This window comes from Anarrhichthys ocellatus, unplaced genomic scaffold (genome assembly GCF_004355925.1).
Source record: "Anarrhichthys ocellatus isolate YVR2014 unplaced genomic scaffold, GSC_Weel_1.0 scaffold3, whole genome shotgun sequence".
NCBI lineage: Eukaryota > Metazoa > Chordata > Actinopteri > Perciformes > Anarhichadidae > Anarrhichthys > Anarrhichthys ocellatus.
In genome coordinates this window covers 17,139,580-17,161,364 of record NW_022280033.1, presented here as the reverse complement: position 1 = coordinate 17,161,364, position 21,785 = coordinate 17,139,580, and the positions used below count along the sequence as shown (strand labels likewise).

The following is a 21,785-nucleotide window of genomic DNA, read 5'->3' as shown; positions in this document are numbered from 1 at the left end:
ATGGCGCCCGTGGGATGCGGTTTGATTGGAAAAGACATTTCGGGCCAGATGCTGAGAGGCGACTGTAGCCAGATGCTGGGGTCAGGAGATCTAGCAGGAGGAGGCAGAGACGCAGCTGGTTGCTGTGGACCCGGGGTTATCCCCGCTCTATCCAAATCAGGTCACAGACAAAAAAACGATGCTGCTGCCAGGAAGGAAACATAGGTATGATATGCACCTAGATAGAAATGCTTTTCATGTTTTCACTTTTCCTTCTGCTCTTTATTCCTATTTCGTGGCGCCCCGTGCTCTCGCCCATCCGTCCTCGGATCCAAGGAGCATAGCAAAGGTTGTGAGTCAGGTCCACGCCTTCCAGGAGGCCGTGTACCCTTACAGCCCGGACCGGGAGCTGCAGGACTACCTTCGGCGCCGCATCGCCCGGCTCGCCCCCTCTGACATCCACCTCTTGGCCGCCGACAAAGACGCCAGCTTCCAGCAGACCAGCGAGCGACAAGCACGGAGGATCCAGGACAAGCTGAGGAGGGTTAAGGCCACTTTCCAATGAGCCCCGACCCAGCGACATCTCAGAGCCCAGAGCGAGTCACATGTCCAAGCCCAGACTGAGGCGCCAGGCCCACGCCACGACCCGCTGAGGCCTCTGTGGTCCTGGCAGCAGAGGCTTGCGAACTGGAAAACTTTGTCTCATGTTCACTATCTGTCAAAGGGCCCTTAACTAAAGTCAGTGAATCAGTTTAGACTCTCAAGCAAACTTCATTTATCACTCGCACTCTTAAGATTACACAGATAGTTTGCCTAGGTTAATATTAGCAATTTCTTTCCACAAAGAGCATTAATTGGTGAAGTTTATGATTCTTTCTCGGCTCATATACTGACATTTTGAATCATTATTAACTGTTAAAGCCTCATACGTGGACCGAACTTCTCAACAACTATTGCATGGGTTGCTGTGAAAGTTTGTATGAATATTCATTGGAGCCCCTAAGAGGTCCCCGGACTCTTCCTCTCGCGCGACAGTGAGGTTCACATTTACGATTTTCAGTTGGATGTCTCGAGAACTATCGGATGGATTGCCATGAAATTTAGAATGGTGTCTCACACAGGATGAATTGTAACAACCCCGGTGATCGTTTCGGCCACTATTGATTTTGACTTCGGCCGTACGTACGTTTTAATGCTAGTTAGCAAATATTAGCGTGCTAACAGGCTAAACTAAGATGGTGAACATTATGTATGTATGTGTTTGCATTGTCATTGTGAGCCTGTTAGCATGCTGTCGTTAGCATTTAGCTAGCGCGGCTGTTGACCCTTAGGGCTGGGTAATGCTACAGAAGAACTGGTTCCTACGACACATCGTCTGACCACATTGGAGGGCAAAAAAACATTAAAGCTGCCACATTGGAACCAGATTGAAAAGCCTGCCATCACTGAAACGTGAAAGGCACGATGATTGTTTAAATACGGGGATAACTGAGCACACTTTCACACTGTGCCACATTCGTAGAGTTGCTATCGTTTATACGCACAGAAAGTGTGATTTGACAGTTGTGTAAAGAATGAAAAACAGAGATATAGAAAGAGGAGTTCAAACCCTGGCTCCTTTTCTCAACTCTGCACACCTTGCCAATTACTGTGTGAAGTGAGGAGTGAATGTCGGATTTGCATGTTTGAGAGAGTTATGGAAATCAGCAGCACCCCCAAAAAAATCTCAAAGCTGTTCAACCATTGGACAACCAGTTCTGACAGAGAATACAGCAGCCTTGTACCCTAATCCTGAGGCGCTGTCCTGAACAATGATCTTGTCAAGGTACAGTTTCCGGACGTTCATTATTTCAAGATGATACTGTACTTAAGAGGTGCATATTTCTAGATCAAATTATATTTAATCATATGACACAGCAAACCTGGGAAAGTGTGTCATTCCTGCAGGGAAATATTGTGCACATTTCACAGAAAGGTGACAGATTTGGGGGTAAATAGGGGCCCAACAGCTCATTTTTACCCGAGGGCCCCAGCAAGTGAATCCAGCCATGTCAAACTGTGAAATATTTGATGTTGCTGTGTGTGTGACTTGTAGGAAACGAGACAAAACAAATCAGAATGTATTCGATTTCCAGTGTTTATTGATCATATATTTTAGTAACATACAAAAGTGTAGTTTCTCTTAAATAACAAAAATGAGATTTATACGACTAGATTGGTAAATGAATATCTAAATATGAATCCCATTCAAACAGCACAATGTGACGTGACAGCATTTATTATCAGTAAACGTGTTGCGCAGGGCAAAAGACTATGCGTCTGTCATGACAACACCGTCCTGTTACAGAGAAAGTGATGGAACGTAATGAGATGGCAGTGTGCAAAATGTCATTTGAGGAATGATGTTCAGTCAATTTTTTTTATTTTCCTTTCCTCTCTCTCTCTCTCCCCCCCCCCCCCCCCTCTCCACGGCCTTCTGCCGTGAAGCACACCGTGGACATGGAATATGACGTGCCATGAAGATTTGCCTAATTCAGCCACATAAATGAGATTTTATAAGCCACCTCTTGCCAAAGCGCGTTATTGTCAGACAATATCCGTGATAAAGCGTGGCCGGTTACAGCTGTCTGGAGATGTGAGGTGTGGTGCGAGCAGCTCTCCTCATGTTGGGAGTTAAAGCTGCATAGTGAACTTTCAGTGTGCTTTCTGGCATTTTTCTCCTCTTAATTATCACTGGACGATTTGCCGTGGTGTGTAATGGTTACATTTTACTTTCAGCCAGTATACCAAACCTGACCAGAAGGACAATTTATCACCGTTGCATCATTATCCTTATTGTGCTGACCTCGGCTTTTACTTCCTTAATGTTTGGGCTTGCACATCTGATGAAGGGGAGTATGTAAGTTACATGGGCTGTGTGTCAAATAGTCAATAAATGTACAGTATTTTGTCCTATAGTGATATTGTGTGTGTTTGGGGTCACACTGTTATAAAACTCTAATAACACAAATCAAAACGGGCTTATTTGTGATTTGGGATGGGTGGTGCTGCCTAAACTCTAACACTGATATAGAGCGGATGGAAATCCATCGTATTTAACCGTGTTTAACAGCTGACGTCTCTGAGGCCCCAAACTGAGTTGCTTCCTGTATGTAAAGACTTCTGAAACCCGATCAACTCAAAATCATATTTACATACAGTCATGAAGTGTCAGTGGCGGAACGTATCTGTGCACACTTACTCAGCCGTAGGTACAACTTTGAGCTGCTTGCACTTTACTTGAATATGTCCATTCCATGCCACTATCTGTTTCATATCATTCAAGAGGGCCACGTTGTACTTTTTACATTTATCTGACGGCTGTATAGTTACTTAACAAAACCTGCAAGCACGTCATAAGCGAAGCACTGCAATAGAGTACTCTATCAGTACATCCTCTACAACATGAAAAGGCTGCTTACACCTTTATACATTGTAATTATGATGCAATAATATAGTAAATAAGAATACAAAGCTGATTTTAAAAGTACAAGCAAATCAAACCTATGCAGGAATTTGACTTATAATGGATATTTCTGGAGGGTGGTATTTTTACTTTAAATAAAGGACTGACTTGACTACTGGGGTCTGCAGGAAATGTTCATGAATAACCTGAAATGGATCCTGTGAAAACACCACAACTTCCCAAATGTATTGATTTTATTGACTATGTGAGTTAGATAAAATACAACTAATTGATTGATTTAATTATTTATTTTAATCCAGGCTTTAGTGACCCTGTCGAAATTAGAATACAGTCTCTTCTGCCAGGCCCTTTCCCCTGTGGGGACAGAAAGAGAGAGCCCACGCAGGCAGAGCTGAGGAAATCGGCGCAGTGTGAAGGCGATGTCCCGGGTGGCTTTTTTGTGTTGTTTTTGGTATTGTTATCTAACGCCATCGGGGCTCATCTTCAAAGCGTCAGAGATAAAGAGCTCCAGAGGGCCGAGGGGACTCCGGCCTCCGCCGCGACAGATGGCCGATAGAGGAGACGACCAGGTCCCTGCCTCGTATCTGCTTTTGTCGCAGAACTAAACGATCAGTTTAGCGCCATTGTCAGAAGCTACCGCACAGCGGAGATCTCACAAAATCGGACGGGCCGTCCCACCGTTTCATGTGGCCCCGAACAGACACGATGTGATCCCGCCAGTCAGCGTGGTGACACTTTACAGATCACACCCAAAGCCGATGAAAAAAAGTGTCTATCTCAACTAATGCATTATTAATATCTCTCAATGTGTGCGGCTATTGGTATGTGAGCCAATTTAGGGATTACCGCGTCCTATTGCGGGTTTGTTTGGGCTCACAGACTCTCCCACCCCAGCTTCCTCGCAGCTTGTTTTGGCATATTTACATGTGAACGGTCCGACAATCCGCCGTAATTGTGTTGCTACTGTAATGCCTTTGATTCGTAATGTTTGAAGCGCCTGTGCCAAACGCTGGCTCGCGGGTAGCCGGCGCCAGCGCTCACCGGGGTATCAATACGTCATGTCAATACGAAAACCATCCAGAGGGATCATCATCATCCCCCCTCCCCCCCCATTTTGATATAGTGCAGAAGTACAACAGAAGAGCTGAGCATCATTTACCACAGATCAAGTCCCCTTGTGTAATGCAGGGATCACTATTATTAGGATTAAGTGCTCCAATCTGGAGCCACTCCTTCAATACCCCCCACACCAAAAAAAAATAGATGAGTCAGCTGTGGAAGAAGTATTCATTATTTATGTTAAAGAAATATCCACACCATAAAAATACTTCGTCACAAGTCACAACATTTGTACTAAAATTGTAATAATAAGCTGTGCTTGTTGTAGTTGGCGAGCCCAGTATTTCGCGTCCTTGTGTGTAAAATCTTAATCTAAAAAAATGAATTTAGTAATTATGGTTGTGAAATAAATATAGTGGAGTACAAAATTAGCTCCTGAAATGTAGTAAAATAGAACTATATGAGCACCAAATGGATACTCTAGTAGAGCACCTCGAAATGAAATCGCATGGCCTGTACTTAGCTACTTCCCTCCCGACGTCTCTGGATGCTTTCCGTCCACTCACATGGAGATTACCAGAGACATTAGATCAGTCATGGACAAGTTAACCTGTATTGTCTGAAGTGAGACCTCTAAGAAGACTGGTTATTCTGACACCTTTGCTCCGGTGCTACTGTATGAAAAACATGAAAGCGCGTCTCCACCTCTGCAGCAGATACAGCTGTTTCTGCAGAGCCCCCCGGTTTCAGTCGGGGCGGACAAATGTATGAGCTCAGGAGGGTTCTCACAGACTCGGCGGCGCCAGTTCTTCACACACTCACAGGATATGTAAAGACTTCAATAACGAGCCATTAACCCCTAATCATCGGGATCGATCGGGCGTTAACAAGGGCCTCTACATATGCAAATTGCCAGCCAAGGGGCCAGGGCGCTATAAAAGCTGGCCCCCGGCCGAGTGTGGGTTTGCAACCACACTCACTCCCTCTGACATCTGGTGACTGTGCAGGTCACTGAGCAGCACTGCGAACATGGTGAAATACTTTTCCGTGGACTGGCTGGCCCAGAGCCATCTCCAAGGCGCACCGGCCGAGGACCACGGAGCTGGAGTGGATACCGCGCCGAACTGCAGGCCCCACATGCCCTGCATGGTGCAGCCGCGCCCGCCGACTTTTGGCAAGGGTTACCTGCAGCCGAAACCCAAAGCATTAAAGCCAGTCGAGCAGGCGGAGCGAGTGGATATCAGCGGGCAGGACTCCAGCCTGTGCTCACCTTTTCATCCGACAAGCTGCGCCTCTCCGAGTAAGTACTTAACAGCAGCCTACAACTCCTAACTTTTAAACCATAGGTCTTTTACGCGCAAGCACAGTTAATAACCAGAGTTCTTCTTTTTTTTGATCTCTCCAGTTTCAGAAATGAACGGTTATTCCTCCGGGTACGAGAGCGAGGCGGCCTCATCTGAGTGCCTCTCTGTGGACGAGGGAAGCGACGCGGAGAAAGACGCGCCGCAGCGCCGTGTGCGCACAAAGTTCAGTATCGAGCAGATCAGCAAACTGGAAAAGATCTTCAACAAGCACAAATACCTGGATGCCGGAGAGAGAGTAAAGACGGCGCAGAAGCTGAACCTCACAGAAACTCAGGTAAGAAGAGACATTCAGTGTAAACAAACCCGTTTAAATAATGAGGGATTCCCCTGATTCTGCATTACTCTGGATCTAACTTCATTTCATTGTTGTTTTTTTGCTTGCTCTCAGGTCAGGACCTGGTTCCAGAACAGGAGGATGAAGCTAAAACGGGAAGTTCAGGACTACCTTGCTCCCCAGATCCCACCGGTGTTGTTCCAGCCTCTGCCCCCTGTTCACCAGTACCACATCGTGGCCGGACAGCGACCCCATTACCCCGCGACCGGCCCGGCCTTTTACCCACAGCTGGTCCTCCAGCAGCAGATGCGCCCTCACCACCATCCCCCTCCTCATCGCATGATCTGCAACCCACATTTCTACTGAACAAACTGTCAACCAGAGACTTTTCCGACCGAAACACTTAGGATCCAAACACGTGCAATCCAGATTTGTTTTTAATTTGATATTTGATTTGTTTTTATTTTATTGGATATATATAAGTTGTATATATAATTTACAAAAAAAGTCTATTTATAATTGAATAAAGTCTATCTTCTATACTGCAGCACTGGACTTTGCCTTTCATCTGTGCTTACAGAAGCTATTAGATGCAGGCCTACAGCCGCAACTGCACTGGGTATCTTCAAGATAATGGTGATGATATTATCTCTATTGCAGGATTAGTTCAACACGAATAGATCATCCTGTCTGTCATCTTAAGACGGGGAGGTTGGAAGAAAGAACTGTTGGAGGTGGGAGTTGACCATTATCACAACTCATTGTATGGATCTCTTCTAATATCAAGATAAAAAGGCCCAAAACCCGGCCAAACCAATCCATATAAAGAAGTCACAATAAACGAAATCACCGAGGATTGTACTGTTGAAAGAAAAAAAACACACGAAACGAACACATTCTTATTGAGCCTCTCATACAGACATTATGGTTTTTTTTTACCTGTCAACAAAGACCGACCATATGCTCTTCCTTTCACATGCATTGTTTGCCCCCCCGCCCCCCCCCTCCGCCATCGCTGCTCTTCAAACGCCAGCTAATGGGGAGATCACGGTCAACAATTAGTCCTAATTAAGCCTCTCGTTGATGAGTTCACACTTACAGCAGGAGCCCTCCGGTCCGGCTCCAGAGAGTCTGGGGTTCTGTGTGGCCGAATAAATCAGATCTGGGCGGGTGAAGTCTGAGGCCTGCGGTTAATACGCGATTATGTGATGAGATGTGGAGATAGACGCACTTTCAGATAACCAGAAGGTCCTACATGTGCATGTATTTAAAACCAATAGAATCGCCATTGTGCTTTGAGGTTACCGGCAGCATGGGGGGGGGGGGGGGGTTATAGGTGCCCAGAGGCTCCTCAGCATATGTCTCATTCAAATGGAGTCAACAGTGATCAAACGGAAGTTTTTTTTCACTTTCTCACATGCAGACACACCCACCATGTCCCACCATAACAAAGGCTTCATCAGCGGGTTTCTTGGTGCTCAGACAGCCGGGCGCTCCTGTCTGCAACTGTAAAAAAAAAAAAAAGAAGCTAGTCACATATTTGACAGCCATGTATGCGATATTTTGATTGAAATAAAATTATTAGAATTTATATATTTGGCACTGAAAAAAGAACAAAACACAGGATTAAAAAGGTTTTTTATTTTGGCATTAATGCGTTTTCTGAGATGACCCATGCTGTTATAGCTGCATGGACAGGAATGACTTTGAAAACAGTAATTAATATATGCCATATAGTTAATTGTTGTGACAGCAACAATTACTTTATTCCACAGCAGGATTTTCAACCAGATGCCAACAGGGTGCAGAATAAAGCTATGTCTGCTGACAGCCTCTAATGAGGACTCTCTTTACAGCCATCTGAAGGCAGCAGTTCACCAATCTGCAGTCTCTATGGACTGAATTTGTGCGCTATTAAGCCACAATTACGCACGACAGATCAGTTGGTTACATTTTGTGCCACCAGCATCAGACTGTTGTAAAATGACCACACAACCTTTCTGTGCTTTTCTGCGCATGTAACGATTTTTTCCCTTCCTTTTATTAATTATTATGCATTTTCTTCTGCTCATCAACAGGCATATTTCACAAACTGCCAGTGCGTCATGACGTGGAGAGCTCTATGGCATTCGTTCTGATCCTGTGCTCAATTGCGCCACAAAATTACCAGAAGAGCGTTTGGCAGGGCGCACTTGAGTGTGATCTTTGTTCACAGGCATAGCGCCTGTGGTGTCCTCTTGTCCACACAGAGCAGCAATGGATTTATAGAGGTAAAGAGATAAAAACTAACACTCTGTGGAGAGAAAGTAGGCTACTGATATCAGCTGATTGTGAAAACAGACAGGATGGACATCTAAACCATGAAGCACCATCACTCAGAAATGTTGAATAAAACGCCCCACAGTGGCCTAAAGTGTGTGTTATACAAAAATAATTAAACAGTCAAGTATAGTATGCCAAAAAGATGTCATAATGTATTTTCTATTTTAGGCTTAAATGCATCAATCTGGTGTACTTTGAGAGAAACATTAAGAGGCTAGATCTATGGAGACCTTTGTGCTCTTTATAGCAGTTTAACTATAACTAAGTACATTCAGCTTACTCAAGTACTGAAGTACAATTTTGAGGAACATGTACTTAGTTATAGTTATTATAATATGTATTTCCATTTTATATAACTTTATACTTGCAGTCCAATACAACTTAGAGGCAAATATTGCAGTTTTAACTTAACTACATTTATTTTACAATATTAGGTATTAGTCATAAAAGTCATGAAAAGTCATAGTATAGTATGCTGAAAGGTCATAGTATAGCATGTTGAAAAAAGTCATTGTATAGTGTTAACATGCCCGAGCGGCCATGGGGGCAAATAAGCAGATCAGGAGTCTAGAAGAGGTTTCAGATGAACCTTCATTTGTTTTTTCATTCCAACACCACACCAACGGTTTACCATCACCGACCAGTTCCCACCAGCCTCGACCAGTCCCTCCACACGAACAGACTGAGCTCCTTATACTGTAAACACCTGCTCACTCTAATTAGCCCAGACATACCATCTACAGGTAAGTATATATATCAACAAAATATGTACAATACATATTTCCATGATTTCACCAACCCAAAGATATCAATAATAATTTACAAATATTTACAATCAACAAGAAAATTCATTAAAAATCATAGTATAGTATTTCGAAAAAACTCATAGTATACTGTAGCTCGTCAAAAAATGTCATACAAAAGTCATAGTATAGCATGTCGAAAAAGGTCTTTGTACAGTATGTCGAAGAAAGTCATATAGCAAGTACCATACTCCGATATTTGAATGATATATTTTTAAAGCATACAAGACAATTAGAGGACACATGAGCTGCTTAAATGGGCTGTAATGTCAGCTTCATTCTTAAGTTCTGGACATCAAGTGTAATCACACTGTGATATCTGAATGTTCATGTCTGTTACAGACCATATCCTATGATTTCATAAAAGAGGCCACTGATCTTAAAATATTTTGTACGCTTTCAATATTCAGCATCAAATGCAACTGGTAATGAGAACAAAACATCATACCCCAGAGCTTCAGCACAGTGAAGATGTTGTCTCAATTGTTTTGTATAACGTTCCTCTTCTTCCCAGATGTCATCAATTGAGGCCCTGTTCAGACAGGAGACACAGAAAGACACATTGCTCTTCGAGTGCTTGGAATTTGCAAAACAACTTGACACAACAACATGTCGCTTTCAATTCTGTGAGAGATAAACCTGCAGTCGACAGGAACCTCGAGTCAAACAGGTGAGAGAGACTAAACGCGCCAACATGGTGTGAGAAAAGTCGAGATCCTTCTGTAAATGTTGAAACCTGTCACATCTACTCTTCAGCTACTTCTTTGTGATGTTCATGCTGTTTTTGGTTCAGGTTAGTTGAGCCAGAGGGCTTTTGTACAGTGAACTGTAACCTAGAAAGGGAGGAGTCTGCAGTACTCAATAAGCACTAAGTACTAATTTATTTACTCAAATAAATTTGTGCCAATTTGGCTTTCTGACCTAGTGCCACCATGGTTACCATTCCAATAATAGACGCTTGTCTCCCACCCTCAGGTCTCCGGATGTTATTCTGGGCCTTCCCGTCTCAGCAGCGGTAGACGTGTGGTCTCTGGGTGGTGTTCTGGCGACTATGTACCTCGGCAGCCTGCCATTCCCTCAGAGGTGCCAGTATCACCTGGTGCGTCATCTACTACGCTTGGATTTAATACAGCTTCATGTCAAAACCCAAATGGAAACTCAACTCTTTTTTTTTTTGGCTGATGTAATTCCATGTACATATTCTTCATCCAGGTGAAAACTATGGTGGAGACGCTGGGTCAGCCGGAGGACAAACTCCTAGATGACGGCGCCCACACCCAGCTCTATTTCAGCCCTAACCAGGACTCCACAACGCCGGCATGGAGGCTCAAGGTACGTTACACTATCTTGCAGATGTATAGAAAAGACAGAAGCTTATTGCCATGGATATAAATACTGCTGTCAAGCCAGCAGCTGTTTATATTTTGATGCACGTCTATTCCCGCAGTTATGTTAGTGGTGCCTGGAATGCCCATTAAGGATGAAGAAATTCTCATATTTTATTTACCAAATAAATCGAAATTATATCAATAATCATACATTAAATACAACTTATTGAATATGTGACAGCACCACCAAAGATGGTCCATTGTGATAAAACTGTTTACTGAGAAGCGAAGATTGGAAAAACACATCAGTATGCAACAAATATCAAAGTAAAATAAGTTTTAATGCCTTATTTATCAGTAAACTTTTTTGCAATTCCACATTTTATTTCCGATGCCAAAACTCACCACCCCAGTTCTAGCTCCATACATTTCAGAGTCTTAAAACATCCACATATGGCTGAATATGATTTGATACACTATAACATTTTATGGAACATCAAATACTTTCAAATCTGAATTTATTCAGCCAATGGCACAGTAGGACTCAAAGTCTACTAGAAATAGATTTTTGAAATTGGGCTTCATATCTGATATTTTAGTTAACAGCTTTGTATTCATAGGGGATATGGCCCTGGATGACTTTATGCAGGGATTATTTCAGTCTGAGATGCCAGGTGCCTGACTGACACTCAGACTTACTGGCACCAGAGCATCTCAGCCAGCCATGAATGTGAGAAAAACCACAACCCAGCCGGCATTAACCTCAATCACAACGACCATCAAGTTTCTATCATTCTGTCGAGAGTCCTTTGCATATGCAAATAAAGACGTGTGCCCCTCCTCCATATAGCAGCCAAGAGTCACCCAAGGGGCAGCAAAACACACACACACACACACACACACACACACACACACACACACACACACACATACATACCTTGAGACCACTGCTTGGATACAACATGGCAAATTTATCTGTGGAATAGCTTTCCAAAAGTTATTATGAAGAGGACGCGCTTCATTCAAAAGTTCATACAGCGAAATGGAGGAATTTACAAATGGATCAAGGAGCAAATACTCTCCGACCTCGCCAAACGGTATAACTTCACTGATGAACTTCGCCATAAGGGCTGAGATCAGACAGGTCTCTGTGTGGGTATTGATTTTAGGCTGAATTAATTAAACGGCTCTGTTCTTCCTTGTTTAGATAGTTGCGGTTACACTTCGGGGTCCTAGAGCGAGGTGGGGGATGACAGCGAGGGGGACGCCGCCCAGCAACGAAGGATGAGGCCCAAGTTCACCTCCGAGCAAATCAGCAAACTGGAGAATGCCTTCAGTAGGCACAAATACCTTGGTGCTGTGCAGAGGAGGAGGATTGCTGAGAAGCTGAACCTCTCCGAAACTCAGGTGGGGTTGAGGTTTACAGTGGTTACGATGAGGACTGTGGAGGCCTCCGGTGATATTGCAAAGGTCTCCAGGGGAATATTCACTAGTTTGGGAGCCCTGAATAGTGCAATTATGTAAACTTCAAAGTGTATAGGGCTCCTGGAGTGTGTTTTTTTTCAGTGAAAGTATAGTCACCATGATTCATAACTGAGAATATAGATCATTCGTTATGTTTCCCAGGTGAAAACGTGGTTTCAAAACAGGAGGATGAAGCTGAAACGTTCCTCTCCGTCCCCGTCGCTCTGTTGCCACCTCTGTTGTTTCAGCACCCCGCCCTGAGTGGACAGCTCCCCGCGGGCAACAGCCGCTTCTACCCGCAGCTGCAGCCGCTCCATAGAGTGGCCCTGCCCGCCGCTCCTCCATCCCAGCACCGCTCCCACCCAGTCATCATGCCTCCACACTTCTACTGACACCCCACCCCCTGTTGTTATACTTACAGTATTATATTATTATTAAATATGCATATTTCCCAATATCTAAAATATGATTTCGAGTTCTGACAAATAAAGTGCATATCTTTTTTCAGAGGGCCCTTTGAATATTATCTGAGAAATAATAAGAAAGCCATTCTCACACATTTTTTTATCCTTTAGTAAAGTGAAAGAGAAAAAAATGAACTCTTGGCCACATGGAGATATTATTGAATCAGTTGATTCAGAGTTTGGCCATTTGTTGCAACGTTGATGTAAACTTTAACAAAAAGGAACAAACGGCGTGGTTCCTGTTTTACACCACGTTCTCCCTCTGTCTGTCTGTGTCTCTCTCTCTCCCTCTCCCTCTATTTCTTTCAAGACCTTCCATGGTGGCCACGATGATCACAGACCAGCAAGTGACCAGTTTTCTCACACTCAGGTTGTTTTTTATTTGTTAGAATATTATACAGCTACAGGTATAAATAAAAAAAGCCCAGGATGAGTTTAAGGTATCACAGGCCTCCGTCAGCTTGCCCCTCAGTCCCGTGGAGCGGCTAAAAAGAGATGCCGCCTCCGGCTGCTGGAGGCGAACTGTTTCCTTTGTCGTCCGGTGGCATGGCTCTGAGCTGTGCTCGCTCTCGGCTCGTTGTAGACGTGCATCTTCAAAGGGACATCAAAGCGGAGGTAACTGCCAGATCATTGAGATCCATTGAGCTCTATTGTCTCCCGATTGAACAATTCGCACCTACTCGGGAGAAGCGGAGGGACGGCGCCCGAGAGTCTGCCCGAGGTGTATATTGCCTCACGTCAAGAAGTCATTAGTGTGGTTCCAGCTAAACGGTTCACTGATTGAGTCACCCCGTCATGCCTTGTTCAACGATTTAGAGTTGGGATTCAGAAAGGAAAGGCGTGCTGGCTGCAGATGATCAGACACTGATATGCAGCGTTCTGGGCTCCTTTAGTTGTATCATGTGCAGCCACATACCTGATTAAAAGGAGCCTATACTCCCTGCAGATTTAGAAGGAAAAGATAAATACTGACACCTCCCACTAGGAGGCACACCTATCAAAGGAGACGTTAGGATTCCATGCATCAGCAACTACTATAATGAGAAGGACGTTATTCATTAAAAGGCTTACTGGACCATATATCCATTTGTGCAGAGCCTCCACACAGAGCACCAGACAGTGCAAGGCCTCAGTCTGCAGCATTAACTGAGACAGTTTCCCGGCACTAATGGCAACTTGAGCATCAATAAATGATCCATTGTAAAGGGAGAGCAGAGCATTTGGTGACTTGAATGACAATGAGTGTTTCACTGATCCTTTGGAACCAGGTGAGTGGCCGGGGGAAGAGGTGCTAACAGACTCGCTGAAGCTGCAGCTGGATGGCAGCAGACGGAGCAGAGCCAAGGCTGGGTTTCGGGGAGAGGCCAAAGGTTGTCCACGAGTTCAGTGAGAGAGAGAGATGCTAATGAGATCTGCAACAGCAACTGATGATTACAGTGATGGAATCAAGCTCACAGTGTTCTACGTGTAGAAATATCATTTGGATCTGGATAAAAATAGGGAAATTTTAGTCTCAAAACTCACAGAAGTCACATATGGTGTTTTGATAGTTCCCTTTTTTCAGTGGTGGAAAGTAAACCATCTGAACCCATCAGATGGTTTCATTCAGATAACTGTGCCTAAGAGGTCAAATTATTTAATATATCACAAAGAGTCATTTCAAAGTCCACAAAAAATGTGTACAAAGTTGCTTAGCACAACGTGCACCAGAAGTTTTCTTCTTATTTCCAAGCCCATTCATCATCCCAAATGCCCCCGAGATTTGAAGGGGCTTGACCCCTAGGTTTGCAACCACTGCCGTACCTAAGTGTATATAAAGCAGTTCAAACTAAGTCCACCTTGAGCAGCTGCAACAGTAAAGTAATACTTGTGCAATAACAATCTGTATCAATATATCATGCAGACCTGCTAATTTAAGTACATTTTGCTGCTGATACTGTTGCTGATACTTTTACTGATTTTGATTTACATTTTTGCATAACTTTAACTTGCAATGGAGTATGTATATATTGTCTTCCACCACTGCCTTTTGTTTTAATCTTTTCATTAAGAGTGAAATAGATGATTATATGATATTGTATATTGAGAGGCTTGAAAACATATAAGAACAAATGGGGGCTTTAGTAGATCCTAAGCTATTTGTTGGTAACACAATTGGCAGACAACACTTTTAGTGGCAAACAAGAAAGTGAAGAAGAACAATAGCAGAATCTTGTTTTTATTAATGCAGCAATACTGAGGCAATTTATTGGGTAATGTTGCCCATCAGAGTTGCCCAAAGAATTGCCAAGTGTATCACCACCCTAAGACATTTCTGTGCGAGTAAAAATTAAAATGTAAAAACTGTTCAAATGTCTGTATTGTCTCAACCAAAAGACCCTGTTACATATAATCTAAAAAGTCGGAATACATAAATGTCGAATCCAGTATTTAATGCCAAGATTTCTTTATTAAATAACAGCAAACAAATTATTCATAAACAAACAGATTTAAAAACAGTTTTAAATGAACAAGAATGTAGCAAAAATGCAATATCACCTCACTCCACACACACACACACACACACACACACACACACACACACACACACAGACACATCATGAGTGAATATGACGAAATTTGAGTTATGATATTACACAAAAACAAATCACAGAGACAAAAAAATCACCTGCGGTCAGTGTGTCAGAATACACGCCTCACAGCCTTCCTCTATACAGTAAGTCCATGAAGCCCAGTGTGTGTGTGTGTGTGTGTGCGCGCACGCTTTGAGGTCAGCTGTCTTGTGGAGAGGATGATGAAATGGCTGTCTGCTTGGTGGAAAACCTCTGCAGCCCCATTTTCCCATGCCCTATACCTCTTTAAAGTTACATCTGAAAAAGGTATATGCATAGGAAAAAGGAAAAGCGAGTGCAAAGAGCCCTGTTGCCCTGTCGCTGCACGCCAGAAGCCTGGAGGGCAGAAAGGGAAAAAGCTGGTCAGATACGTGACTGTACATACAACAGGTATATTTAAAAAAAAAAAAAACAAAGCTTAAAGGGACAGTTCACGCCAAAATCTATAATCGACATTTCTCCTCTTACCTGTGGTGCTATTTGTCAACCTAGATTGTTTTGGTGTGAGTTGCCGAGTATTGGAGATACCAGCCTTGGCTATGTCTTCCATATCCAGAATATAATGGGACTATATGGCACTCGGCTTGTGGCGCTCAAAGCGTAAACAAAAAAAATTGCATTTGAGAAACTCGATAGCAGTGTTTCTTTCCAGAAATCCTCACCCGGTTACTCAAGATAACCCGCAGACCTTGCTGTGAGCAGTTTCATGTCGGAAGTATGGTTGAAAGAAAATAGTACCTCCATGAAACTGCTCCCAGCAAGGTCTGTGGATTATCTCGAGAAACCGGGTCGCGATGTCTGGAGAGAGATCACGACCTTTGAGCACCACAAGCCGAGTGTCATAAAGTCCCATTACATTGGAGAGAAGGCAGACATCTCTACGGATGATATCTACAAACTAAGCAACTCACACCAATTCAATCTAGATTGACAAATAGCACCACAGTTAAGAGGAAAAATACGTATTTTTGATTTTGAGGTGAACTGTCCCATTAAGTTCAGATGTTTTTTCTCTAGTTTCCAAGAATAAGAAAAGAAATGAAAGAAATAGGTAAATGAAATGAATGAGGTGTGAAGAGGACTTACTCTGTATCGCTCCAGATGAGTCTCTCCCAAGAAGGCACCTCCTCTTGGCCATTTATCCGCGCACAGGGACCTTGAAGATGTTTGAGGAAGACAGTGTAGCTATTGTCTGCGCTCACTCAGCACTTTTCCCCCCTCCTTAGTTTCGAGCCACGGCGACACACCTGTGGACACCACAGATGCCTCCCGAGATGGGGGAAAAAAAAAAAATTAGAAAAACACATAGCTCGAAAGAACTGTACAAAGTTCATCGTCTGGTTACGCTGGTTGACAGTGTTACAGTTATTATCTACACACGCCTTAGACGTCAGAGCAGGGAAGAAGGGAAATGTTGAGGACGACTCGTTCCCGCTGGTGGAGAAGTTTCTTATCTGTTCAGGGTTTTTGTTTTTGTTTTTGCCCCCCCCCCCTCTCTCACCCAGAAGAGGGGCCCCCATGCTTTTTGGCACTCAAGGTCTCTAGACAAGGACTCTCAGGGTGTGCTGAAGTGAGACACTGACACACACACATACACACATACAGGAACACACATGCTGGGAGTTATGGCATGTCAAGGCCGTGTGCAGCCAGGCGAAGATGAAACTGTGTTCTTCTCTCTGAGCCTCTGAGTTCGCACCGGTAAGGGCAGCATACATACATCACAGAGTTTAGTAGAGGGGAGATCTATCTTCGATGATCATGTTGGCCCATGTTGAGGTCATCTCACACCGCACCGAACCAGTAAGAGTCTCTGTGTCTCTGGGCTGAACATGCCGATGATGAGCACCACAAAGACAGTTGCAAAGTATTGAATTCTTTACAAGCTGTTTCTATGCCTGGGTGTTTCGTTTCCTTCAGTGGATACATCTTCATTTTGTCATCAACACGTATGTTAAAAAGTATATATTGACATTACAAAAATGTGTGCTGCCCCAACTCAATCATGTAGGAGGCGGATGCAATGCGTGTTTTTGTGTCACCATCAAAAGCAAGCTTTTATTCAATTCAAACTAAAATCAAAGGCATATTGTATGCATATGAAACAAGAGTATGGCCCTGAATCATAGCTTACGTCTCACCAAAGATCTTTAGTTGCACAGTTTAGATTCAGATTCAGGAGGAATTATGTGAGCTGTCTGATTTGGGAAGAAGTGAGTTCAATTGTCTTTTATGTTGTCCATACTTTTTTGATTTCTCAGTGTAAATGTTTTATGAAATATTGAGGAAATTTACTGAAATATTCTGGTGCACACAGGATTAAACAAAACCCCTCAAATGATTGAATTTGGATGTGTTTGACTTTGTCCCTAAAGCCTTAAAAAGAAGGGAAGACTATTTCATAAATGTATTCAAATTTCTCCAGTTTTGGTTTTATGCATTGCATGAGTTGTTCGGGATTTATGCATTGGGCTGTGAAGACATATTTGAACTGGTTTTCTTTAGCTTTGGCCTCTTTGTCGATGTTTATGTGTGATTCGGGATTTGATTTTTAATCATTTGTGGGGTCTTGCTTGCTGCACAGAGCATGCAATAATAGAAATGCCATTCATTTATGCCTGTATTAGTGATGAAATGTGCTCTTTCTAGGAGTGTTAAGACAGTGTCTTTACACATTATTGTGACATAGAAGCTCTGACCTTTGTTTTCTAAGCCAGGTATAAATATAAATCCTCCAAAGCACCACTTGGTGGTAGCAGTTTCCAGCCTTGACTGGCAGCAGACTGAGGTCAAACACTATTTGTATACAGTATAATGTAATTGTAATGTTAGCGTACTCAGGACAACGTGTCGGTAAGGTTTATAGTGTATGACTGTATGATGAGTGGCACAACCAGTGCCTGCAGGGAAGTCTAGTACCCGCGCTGACAGTATCAGAGCGGTGCTGCGAGCCGTGCCCTTCTGGTGAGATAAACACAAACTATTTGATCATGGTCCGATGAGCAAGGGCATATTTGTGCTCTGGTGATAGGAGTGTGCAGCAGTCATGGAGAGACCTGCAATATGTACTGCACTTATGCATTAAATCCAAGGTACAGCATCCTCCTCTACTCTGCAAAACAAATGGCTGAAAAAAGCAAAAACAAGACAATGGAAAACAAGTGTACTCTAATGCAGCATATCCTCCCCCTCATCAAAGCGTCGGACTCATTTCCTCCGTGTCTCACGAGGGGCTGCTTTTAATTGGGTACACTTTAACATGCAGCGTTTTTAAATCCAGTCTTCTTGTTGTTTTTTTTGCAGAGTGTTTCCTTTGAGCGGAGCAAATTTTGCAGAGTTAAGCAAAAAAAAAAAAAAGGCAACAAAAGCTGCTTGTTCCTCTAAACGCATCTGCCACGGAGCAGGAGCGAGTTCACTCGGCACAACTGCACACAGGCAAGACGCGGTTTAAGGATTTGACAGTTTGGACAGGATGAGGATGTGATATTTCCTGAATTGCAACATAACAAACACCTGTAGTTGTCATTTTGGCTCCAATTGGCAATTTGGGGGGATCCGTTATGCTCATTAGCTACAAACTGAGTTCGGCTCAAAAATACTTGCTGTGCCGTTTGTTCATTTGTACAAAAGAATGATGTGCAAATCACTTTCAAGATATATAATGTAAGTCAGTGTGTCAGGATGGTATTATGAGCCATGCTACTGTAGCAGCTTGGCTCTAGTCTGTCTGTCAGGTGGTCCACCACTTTGGTCAAATATCTCTAGTTATATTTAATAGACTGCAGTTGTAGTTACTAGTTGTCATGATCCCCAGAGCAGAAAGCCTACTGCTTTTGGTGATCCCCTGTTTTTCCTCTAATGCCGCCATGAGATTGGCATTTTTTTGCTTGTAGTCGAATGTCTCCGCAACTACTACTACTGGATGCATTGCCATACAATCTGGTTCAGATATCCGTGGTCTCCAGAGGATGAACCCTCATGACTTTGCGGATCACTTTTCATCCCATGGCACCAGAAGTAAAAAAATATGGTGAAATATCTCAACAGCTACAAGATGGATGAGCCCACATTTTTTTGTACAGACATCTATGTGATCTGATCCAGGTGATGAACCTTAATGAGCTTTCTGTCTCATGTCATCACCAAGATAGACGTTGACTTTGCCTTTGAGCAAACTAATAAGCAGACTTCACAGGTCCTAGCTTGCTGCTGTCTTGCTGAGCAGGGAAGTCTAGTAAAAGCTCTTTCCCTTCTCATTGCTCACTCTAAAATACCGTAAAACAACAAATAATGAGCCATGTTTCCTCTTTTTTTTGTCATCTGGTGCCATTCACCAGTGGCATGATTGTTACCATGGAAACATAGTTCTGAGTCAGACAGTTTTATGAGAAACTGTCTGACTCAGAACTATGCTTGTATCAAACTAATCCGAGGGCCTAACAACACCGACCAGTCTGAAATGTGAAGTTTGTGTCCAATATTTTGATTCAAGGCCAAATATCTCAAATGTTAACTGAAATATAAAATGTAATGGCAAAAAAATAAACAATAAATAAAACTGTATTTCTCATCTCTAACAACTGGAACGGTCAAACCAAGGACAGTATGTTGAGGTAACATTGACGAGAAGCAGCACATCGGCTGGACAATTTAGTTTGGCAGCAAAGCATTTGCCATCATTCGCAAATTATTTATGTGCGACTTTTTTTCCTGCTGGAACTGGACACTTAACTGCTAAAGATATAAAACTAAACTTTTGGACCTGGAATTGTATCCAGCAATTTATTTAACAGTGAGCTTTAGAGCCTCACAGAGCTGCTATAGTGTGGCCCTGGGACCATGCTTTGAAATGCCCCGGTATGAAACATTGAATATTCCAGAAGAATTAACTTTAGTGAAACAAAGTATTGCATTCACTACAGTGAACAATAAAAGATAACTGCCTTTATTTCATACGTGAACAACACCAGCCCAAATAATTAGATACAAAGAACGCGTTCAGTAGCTTAGCCAGTGCTTGCTGTTATTCTAACATTCCTTTCAATGTGAAAATGTTACTTTGTTGCACACCTCCATGAGGCTGGAAGCCTGCATCCCTGTGTCTCCCTCTTCCTTTCATTCTCCCAGCGGTTGGCGAGCCTTAACCTCCCCTCCCTCCATTTTCCTCGTTGTGTTGTGCTTTGATGCAGGATGCTGGGGATGTTCAAACAGATGGCTTCCCTGGTCCCCTCATGTAGGGGCCAATCTCCATCAGGCAGGGGGACTGACAGAATAAGGCCATGGGGAAGTGAGACAAGCACCTCAACCAGGTCCTCTGGGGAGTCGGGCCACCACGCTGCCACCTGGCTCCCAATAGGAGGCCCATGAGTGCAGGCATGCCGAGGCTAAAAGTTCTCCTCACCCCTGAGCGACTGAGGCTCTTTTCATCTGTTCTGCAGGAGTGTCTGCAGGTGTGTTTGAGAGAGGAGGATGACGAAGAGCACTACAAGGAGTACTTGAATAAAACAATGATTACAGGAGCCCCTGCTTCTGAAACAAGATGCATACAACTCAGCAGATTTAAACCAAACAGAAGACAGTATTTCTCTACCACATTTGTGTGGCGTGACCATCGCAAGTGCATGAGCTCATTTTACATTTAAATGAATGTCTTCGGCTTCGTTTTACTGCGTGTATGTTAGTAAACTGTCCGTCACTGCTCCCTGCATTGGCGCAGGAATCTATTTGTGGTTTGCAGCCAGCTGTAATGGAAACCAGGCAGGGTTTGACCTCAAGCTTTCTCATGACTCTAATTCATGTGCTCATATCATTCAGGGCTGTGGAGCACACTGCCTGCAACCACTTCTTCTTCTTCTTCTTCTTCTTTTTCCTCTTTGACTCCAGGCGTTTACTGTATCTGGCACAGAGTCACTGACAAAGACAGCGACAGCAGCAGAAGCTTTTGGTTCCATGATTGCAGGCAAAAGATGCTATGCCACTAGATTTTTCTCTGTTTTCTCCAATAGCAATAGATAAGATAATAAAATGACAGCAAAAAAAGACTTGGGGGTAAAATACATGAAAACCTAAAGACGACGGATAAGGGCTTGAGTCACTACACACCCAGCCATTTTAGATTTACGCTGGTAAACATCCAAAAAAAAATACATACAGAAGTTAGTATTAGATGATGCCTCATTTGCATGTTCAAACATAACATTTAAAAAATCTTGTAATACAAAAAAGAATTGTCTTAATGTAAGTAAGCAACTTGGAAAAGTTTCATGGTGAGTTCTAGTGGTGTATTTTTGTACCCTATTCACCTATTCTATCTATATTCTGAAGGTCTTTACAGAAGGGTTTGTTCAAATTTCATTCATAACATAATCTATACAACAATGTAATCCAAAAAACATAATGTACATTTTTTAATGGTATTTACTTTCTCTATTTATGGAGTGATTTCAAATTCCTTCTGTAAAAGCTTTTGAATCCAATATGTCAACAACATTAAAGGCTTTATCCAATGTTCAGATTATTTGACAATATAATGATTCATTTGCATATTTAAACATACAATTTCTGAAAACTTGTATTTCAAAACAGAATTGTCTTAATGTAAGATATCAACTGGGGAAGCTTCCTGGTGAAATCTATTATTTAAAATGTTT

At 42.9% G+C, this 21,785-nt stretch overlaps 1 protein-coding gene across 4 annotated transcripts in view; it reads left to right on the top strand.

Annotated features, from left to right (window-relative positions):
* kndc1 (kinase non-catalytic C-lobe domain containing 1) overlaps nucleotides 1–6,689 on the top strand; it is a 39,562-nt gene extending 32,873 nt beyond the window's left edge. For 2 of the 4 annotated variants that reach the window (XM_031875475.1, XM_031875466.1), the window contains 3 exons: nucleotides 5,512–5,804; nucleotides 5,910–6,142; nucleotides 6,257–6,689. In XM_031875475.1, coding sequence (XP_031731335.1) covers nucleotides 5,512–5,804; nucleotides 5,910–6,142; nucleotides 6,257–6,508 — 778 coding nt within the window. In that variant the 3' untranslated portion in view covers nucleotides 6,509–6,689. Of the gene's footprint in view, nucleotides 1–315; nucleotides 3,719–5,511; nucleotides 5,805–5,909; nucleotides 6,143–6,256 lie in introns of those variants that run through there. The other 2 variants (XM_031875485.1, XM_031875493.1) reach the window with 1 other exon arrangement.
* Nucleotides 6,690–21,785: the final 15,096 nt, after the last annotated feature.